This window comes from Camellia sinensis, chromosome 11 (assembly GCF_055761805.1).
Source record: "Camellia sinensis isolate YWXY chromosome 11, ASM5576180v1, whole genome shotgun sequence".
NCBI lineage: Eukaryota > Viridiplantae > Streptophyta > Magnoliopsida > Ericales > Theaceae > Camellia > Camellia sinensis.
The window spans coordinates 94,911,968-94,920,367 of record NC_138971.1 but is presented as its reverse complement, the minus strand read 5'-3'; the positions used below and the strand labels follow the sequence as shown (position 1 = coordinate 94,920,367).

Genomic DNA, 8,400 nt, shown 5'->3' with positions numbered 1-8,400 from the left:
ATTTGCGACGGCAAGCTGCCGACTCAAAAGCCCTGCTTTTTAGTAGTGCAAAAAAAATAAAATAAAAAAGTAGAGCACGAAGAGATTGCATTTTGTATCGATTGGATCGCATCATTGTGGAAGTTACCTATTAGGTCTTCAACCTTTCGCACTCGTTTTTGAGGTACGAATACTTTTAACTTACTATATCTATGTTTTCATACAAATGTGTGGTAATTTCTTAATTATATTAATGTTTGAGAAGAATGATTTGAATTTAAAAGAGTGTTGAATGTGAAAATCTGAATATAAAAATAAAAATAAATAATTAAATAATTATTATTTTACAAACCTCAAATATTTTGGTGGTAAATATTAAAGTGCAAATTAAATATTATTAGTGGTTATTCTTATTAATTTTAAACACACAATATAATAATAATAATAATAATAATAATAATAATAATAATAATAATAATAATAATAATAATAATAATAATAAAACCTTAATCAGGCACTTGGATAGTTACTTTAAATTTCTTTTAGAATAAAAGAATTATGTGGGGATGGAATGTTAAATTTTGGATGTTTAGTGGCCTTTCAATATTTTTGTGCAAGTTAATTGCTAACTTTTGACTTGGATTTTGCTGCTATAAGTCAAGACTCATTCTTTAAACGTGGGTTATATAATTGGCTTATGCTCAAACAAACTTGGAGTAAATTGAAATTCAACTTTCAGGACAAGAGGGAAAGAGGGAGGCGTGATTACGTGGGTACATGTGTGTTTGTAGGGAAGTTGCAACAGCCTGATAAGAAAGATTAAGCAGTTTGGTCTATCAAATAATTTAGAGAGAGGTAGTGTGTAACAGTGAGTTTTGGAGGAGAGGTGGAAGTTGGCGGCTAGGGTTTGATTATTTTCTCTAAATTCTGGTGGTATTTCCGGCGAGGTTAGCCATGTTCATACTCCTTGTTCTATTAATTATTTGTTATTTTGTTTGTTATTTTTTTTTTATTGTTATTATTTTGATTCTTCTATTTTCATTAGTTTTCCTTAAAATTTTTAGTGTGCGGGTCAGGGTTGATTGGGGTTGTTTCTACTAACCAAAAGCCTACCTTTAATGGTGGTAATGAGGCCGTTGGGCTACGATGGTAACTTAATGGCTATGGTTGTTGTTGTCGGGTTGTTGTGTGACGGTGCGAGAGGGTGTGATGAATGGTTGAGCATCGAGAGGGCTGTGGTGTGAAGTTTTTCTGATTAAACTGGGTGGTCGGTGCATCAGGTGTGCGTGCACAAGGCAGCAACACGCTGTTGTGTGTGGGTTGCGGCAAGTTGCTGCTATGGCCTTGGTGTTTTTGGTGAGTAGGAAGTTGAGGTGTGAATATTAATATATAAATGTGTATCATGTATATAGGTATCATAGTTCTAAATACCGGCCGATAAGCTACGTATCGGCCGGTAATTATCAGAAAAATAACATACCGCGATGGATACAAGCTGGTATACCGTTGAGATTGAAAATTACAGGAGTATCAGCCGAGTCCCGGTACATATCGGTTTGTAACTGTTACACAAGCAGCAATGGGTTGATACTCACCGGTTCGGACCGGTACGGGAAAAAAAAAACCTGAAAACTTGTGAAATGATTTTTAAAATTTCACCGCCGCGACACCCGATTCTTGATGCATACTTATCGATACTACTGATACCGATACTCTACGATCTGTATCAGTGATTTTTAGTGATGTTTGGGAATTATGGGTGAGCTTCTGACTTGGAGGAATACCTATTTTAAGGGTTTTTTCGGCGTGTAGATTTTATAATTTTAAGGTTATTGTTAGCAAATTTTGATCCTATATTGGAGTTTAATTATAGGTCTTGTTATATTTAATTCAAGGTAGGCATATTTTGAGTCTGAATCATCTATTATGTCTTCTTGCAGCGTTTCCTGTCATGGTTCAAAACAACATCGTTTTGAGTTTATTTTATTTTATTTTATTTTTTCCCATTTTTGTTGAGAGCTGAGAACCTAACCTATATACCATGGCCACGACGATGAGGTCAGGCCACGGAGACTGCGGCAAGGTGAAGCCAGGCGACGGTGATAGCAAGGCCAAGTTATGGGGACAGAAGATGATCCGAACTCATATAACTTATCCTCTTCTCACCACACCACACCACATAAACACTCCTAAACCCTATCATCTTCCCCTATTTTCCTCATCATTTTCTCTCTCTACAAGCCTCTTTGTTCCTCTCTCTATAAATACCATGTTTTTCAGAATTGTATCGTCTTTCTCTCTCATGAACCATCATGGGGTTTATTTTCCTTTCTTGATTGATATTCAAAATCAAATTCAATGAAAAATCTTCAAATTAGACTTCTTGCTACCATCACAGTTCGTTAACCTGGTCACATTTATGGGGTTTGATACAAAAAATCTAAAATCAAAGTATTTGGTTTGGTTAGATCAAGCTTGAAACATCAAATGGAACTTAATGATCAGCTAATCAATCAAAATAGAGTTCACTAAAACTGATATAAACCCAAGAATGTAAACCACTAAGAGAACACAATGAATCAAAATAAATAAATAAATAAGCCCTTTGAAAGTAAAAAAAAAAAAAAAAAAGTCCCATGAGGCCATGAATCTAGATCAACAGCAACGAACGAACTAGGACAAATGGAAAAACCGGCGAAGGACGAACGATGACAACCAGTGACAAAAGCAAAGTTTCCAAATGTCTTGACCTACTTGACCATTGAAGCTGTTGAGCGAGAGGTTTATTAAAAAAAAAAAAAATCAATCACTTTGTTGTTTGACAAATCAATGTGATTGAATGAGTGAAGAGCCAAAATGGGTTTCGAATTTCTTTCGATTTTGATGCTTGAGATGGCTAGCAATCAGCGATAAGAGGTGAGAATGAATATTGTAGGACCTCGCCGTCGCCTTAGTCGTAGCCGACTCGCCGTGCTTGCGCCTACTACTCTGTTTCACCTCTGCTTCTCTCAATGGGTTAGGGTTCAAGCAAATAATAGAGAAAGAAAAGGGAAAGGAGAAAAGAAAATAATAATAATAATAATCAAAACAACGTCGTTTTGGTGACCACAGCAGGAAGCACTATAGGGGACCACAACAGAGGATCCGGACTCGGCATATCTCCTTATTCACATAGTTAGAGGCTTTATATTTTGGAATTCACGTTAGTAGTTGCATGCTATGTGCTTTTACAAATGTTCCATTTCCATAAACTGTTGGAAAATTAAATTATTATTTCAGGATTAAATTGTTTTGAAAAAATTATTATATTGTCAATGGAACTAAATTATTTCAGAAACATGTGTAAACTTGGCATATAATAAACAGTTTGAAATGGTATCATGTTTGTAACAATGACTATCAATTTTTGCGAAACTGAATTTTATTGATTGTTGGGACCATATATATAAAAGTCCAAGGATGTTATTCCACTGTGTGTGGTGACTCTAGCCACTAGAGAATAGATGCGGGGCAGCCTGTGATGACTCTAGTGCTCAACGATTGTAAGGAAAAAACCTAGGCTAGGCTATGTGACACTACAAGAAAAAACACCTTTAGTGGCCACCTATTTTTAGTTGGTCACAAAAAGTATAGTAATCTGCCACCAAAATTTATTTTGGTCACAGATGATGGTGTTTTAGTGACCAACATTTTTGTGGTGGCTAATAGTTAAGTATTTGTGGCCAAATAGAAAATGTGGTCGCCAAAAGTGATGGCGGGAGCGCGAAAAAAAAAGGCGGGACATCAAATCTTTTGGCTACCAGCAGATGTTGGTCGCAAAAAGGAAAAAAAGATACGTCGTTTTAAAAAAATAAATAAATAATGTTTCCTGAGCCTTGATCTTCCCTCATTGTTGCCCTCTTCCTTAATAAAAAAAAGTTTCTTGTTTCCTTGAGCTTCCGATCGGTTCATCAAACCCTACCCACCATCTCCTCACTTCGTCCCCTGGGTTTGCCACTCTTCATCTTCGCCTCCGCCTTGTACTTACCAGGTTAGTGTCTCTCTCTCTCAATCTCTCTCTCTATTCATGTATATATATATATATATATAATCGATCGATTAATGGTCCCCTGAGTTCCTGTTTTTCATCGTTGCAACTCCATCTTTGGTTTTTTTAACAATTCCACTTCGGTCAATTCTGAAAATCCCCAAAAATTGTGCATAATTATACATTGGTAAAAGAAAAACATTTTCAAAATTCATTTGGGGTCAATTGATCACACTCACCTCCTTGTAGCTCCGCCCATGTCTATATGTAGTCTCTTTATTATCATATTATTATTTTTGGTTACTTTATGTGGTTTTTGGTTACTTTATGTGGTTTACAAGCACATTAATGCTTTTACAAATCCTTTAATTAGTCATATAAATATGGTAACCGTGGATGCCTGTAAGTTGCAAAATTTTCTTTTGTTGCTAAGTATTGTTTTAAACCTAGTCTGTTTATTTGTCAGCCTTAAAGGAGGCTTGTAATTGATGGTCAATCTGGTCCAGTAGAATATTCTACTGGAATTCTATTACTAGTATGAGTACACAAAAGGAATTATCCACATTTTCTGCTAAATTTTGCATTGATATACAATTGTTACGTTAATAGTGTTATGTAGTTGACAAGATATTATGGAAATTTTTGATAGAAAGCAACCGTAGTCTTTTTGGTCCAGTGTTAGGGCTTGAGTCAGATCTTTTGAATGTATGTTTTTACTTGAACTTTTAGATTTAGCAAGACGCAATGCCATGGAAATTTATTCGTCATGCTTTATTCTCATTAATCATGGACATCTTCATTATCATTTTTTAAAATTATTGTTTCTAAAAAGTTTGTTATTAACTTATTATAGAGCTCTTGACCAGGCTTTCCTTGTAGTTGTTAAAGCTGCTGTTGTTACATGCCTTCGTTGATTTAGTTGGTTTCCCTTAGTGCCAGGACGCCCAAAATTACCTACAACTTTGGCTAGTGATTTTGGTATTGATCGGGAGCAACTTGTTTCAATTACAAGGGATCGTGATTTTTCTGTTCTGGAGCAATTTGGAGGGGCAAGTCTATTAGCAGCTCATTGTTTTCTTTTTCTTTTTTATTTTATTTTTATTGTTAGTTCTTAGATCATTTCCTATGCTTCTTTTGCATATCTGAATGTTTGTGTTACCCCATCAGGTTAAAGGAATCGCTGATATTTTAAAAGTAGATGAGCAGAAGGGATTACTTGGAGATGATGATGATTTATTGAAACGAAGGAATGCATTTGGATCCAACACATATCCTCGAAAAAAAGGATGGAGTCTTTGGGTATACATTGCCAAGATTACAACTTTTATGGTCATTGTTATATTCTTGTTGATTTTTCACTGTGTGTGAAAATGGAAAAGGTGCTGCTATACTATTTCTATGCCTATGTCTTGCAGAACTTTGTTTGGGATGCTTTCCATGATATAACCCTGCTCATCTTGATCATAGCGGCAACTGCTTCTTTGTGCCTGGGTGTAAAGTCAGAGGTGAGCATAGAGTGGAGCTTATCATTATATAAATCATTTCAAGACTGCAATTGTAGTAGAATCTTGTACCCACTCTAGAATTATGTGCTTCATCATACTGTTTAAATTATTGATATGTGAATCCCCCATATTTCCTTGCCCTTCTCTTTTCTCCTTTAATTCACTATGAAATCGTAAAGAAAAATGACGGCGGTGTATGTTGAACGGTATATATGCTTAGTTGTCTAAATTGGGTTTTAAGCCTTGAGACTGACAAGCAGTTGCTTGAAATTTATAGTGATTACCTAATGTATCTGTTGCATGTTTTATATAGTTTAGTATATATAGATAATCTAAAATGAATAAATTAAACTTAATATGGGCATGAATTTTTTTTTTTTAAATTGCATAAATTAAGCCTTGAGACTAACAAATATGGGTTGTTTATCCATCTTTTTAGGGAAGTTTTAACTGAGTCCATTCTCAATCTTGTTTCATCGAATGCTCTTTGCAATTTGTCAACTCATTGCCCTCATTTCTATTTCTAGTGAAGAATCCATATCTATGTCTATGTCTATATCTATATCTCTATCATTTGAGTTTCATACATACTTTCTGATTTATTTATTTTTTTAATATCTATCATTTGATTTTCGTACATAGACTTTTAACAATTTAATAATTAGATGTTTTTAATTTATTTAACTTATTCTTACCTCCTATGTTGTAAAAAAAATTATCGCTTCGATAATTTCTTTAAAAAAAAAACAAATAATCCTATAAATTGTACACGACAAATAATTTATTTGACAAATCTATAAGATGAAGATATGGTTTTTATTAAAAAGCATTCCCACCATTCCTTTCTTATGTATATGTTGGATATTCTCTTTTCTCTCTTCCTATTGGATATCCATAGTGTTGGTCCTAGGTGATCTATTCTCTTTTCTCTTTTCAAATAATCCATATCTATTCTCTTTTCTCTTTTCAATTAATATTATTTGGTTCTTTGTGCTGTAGCAGCAGCTTCATGCTGCAGCAGCAACTTCCTGTTGGTTCTTAATATTTTTTTTCTTCTTTTCTTGGCAGCAGCAGCAGTAGTGTTCAATATTATGCTTATTGAATACTAAAACAACCATAATGGAATCAATAACTATTATAGTTGAATAATATAGGAAGGAATGTGAGATTTGATGCTTGCCTAAAGCGAATAAATAACTTTTTCACCTTATAACAAAATTAGCCTCCAAAATAGGAATAAAATTCATATTTAGTTAATTGGTTTTTGCTTTATTCACCTAACATAATCTTCACTTTGTAGGTCACCAAATATGGACAAGAGTTGGATGTCAATTAGGAATAGATTGAGTTCGGAGTATTGAGAAGGGGTTAAGTCATTTCTCCAATTTGCAATGACAAATGTTGGCGTGGATAATAGAATTCGTTGTCCGTGTATGGATTGCCTAAATTTTGAACATCATACCTTCAAGGATGTGGAATATCATTTGATCCGAAAAGGGATATCATTTTCATACAAGACTTGGGTGCACCATGGGGAAACTGTTTCTGTCAATCAACCTCGTGTGTGGAATAATGACAATGACATTGAAGGTGTTGGTGATGAAGGGACAACCAATGAATGCCTTCACGTTGAAGATGAATTGTATGATATGTTAGAAGACCGTCGCATGGCGCATATTTTTGATGATGATGAAGAGGGTGAGTGGTATGATAATGAGCAAAGAGAGGATGCACGAAACTTTGATAAATTGTTAGAGGATGCTCGTCGTCCATTATACCTTGGCTGTCAGAAGTTTACTTTGTTATCATTTGTCATTAAGATGCTTCATATAAAAGTGTTAAACAAGTGGAGCAATAAGTCTTTTGACATGTTGTTGGGTGTATTGAAAGACTTTTTACCAGAAAGTGATCAAAAGGTTCCATGGACCATTTATGAAGTGAAGAAATTTTTACGTGATTTGGGTTTAGGATATGTGCCTATTCATGCATGTAAGTATGATTGTGCTCTTTTTTGGAAGGAAAATGCAAATTTAGAAAATTGTCTGATTTGTAAGAAGCCTAGATACAAACTGAATGATGGCAAAGGTAAGAAGATACCTCATATGCATGAACATTACAAAGAGTTGGTGAAAGAAGGCACAGATCCTTATAGTAAACCATTTGTTGGGGTGAGCGAAGTAGATTGGAGATACATGATTGATGAAGTGTTTCTTGGTGACACACACAAGGTAATTAACTTAACAGTCATGGATGTTTCTTTTAATTGCACTACAATGAATAACTCACATATCCCAAGTTTCTTTGAAATTCAAATAATATACAATTATATATGAGACAAAGTAAAGAAATTGTAGAGATGGAGGGAAAGACATAGGAACCATGCTTGGATATTGATTTTTAAGTTAATATTTCTATTGCATTGTAGAAACGGTCAATAAGAAATATAGCCAACAGGAAAAAGTTACCCTATAATCGCACCATGGGTTCAATGTCATTTTCAGTAGTAATCTCAATTGAGGCAACATATTTTTTGTTTTAAAACTTTTAGTTAATGTTGCAATTTTTTTATTAATAATATTACTAAGCTTGCATTTTATATGTTTCATGCAGGGAATTGAAACTGGGAAGGAGCCTCACATTGTAGATTTTTTCAAGACCTCACATTGGAGTAAAAAAAAAAGATTGGATTGAACCAATTTGTGAGGTGTTATATGTAAGTATACCTTCATTATATTTGTTATTCATATTCCTATATAATGCTTAACTAGTTAGTGTACTTGTAAAATAAGATAACTGTTGATCTTTTTTTTTTTTCTTTTCTTTTCTTTTTTTAACAATAATAGAAAAAGATGGACCAACTTCGTGAGGAAGCTTCACAGCCTGGAGCAA

The 8,400-nt window shown here is 34.1% G+C and overlaps 1 protein-coding gene across 1 annotated transcript; it reads left to right on the top strand.

Annotated features, from left to right (window-relative positions):
- The first annotated feature begins 4,389 nt into the window (after window positions 1-4,389).
- LOC145802483 (calcium-transporting ATPase 10, plasma membrane-type-like) lies at window positions 4,390-6,847 on the top strand. The gene is made up of 5 exons (XM_082895209.1): window positions 4,390-4,408; window positions 4,940-5,055; window positions 5,174-5,305; window positions 5,422-5,511; window positions 6,812-6,847. Exons 1-5 carry the CDS (start codon window positions 4,390-4,392, stop codon window positions 6,845-6,847), a joined length of 393 nt encoding a protein of 130 aa, XP_082751335.1.
- Window positions 6,848-8,400: the final 1,553 nt, after the last annotated feature.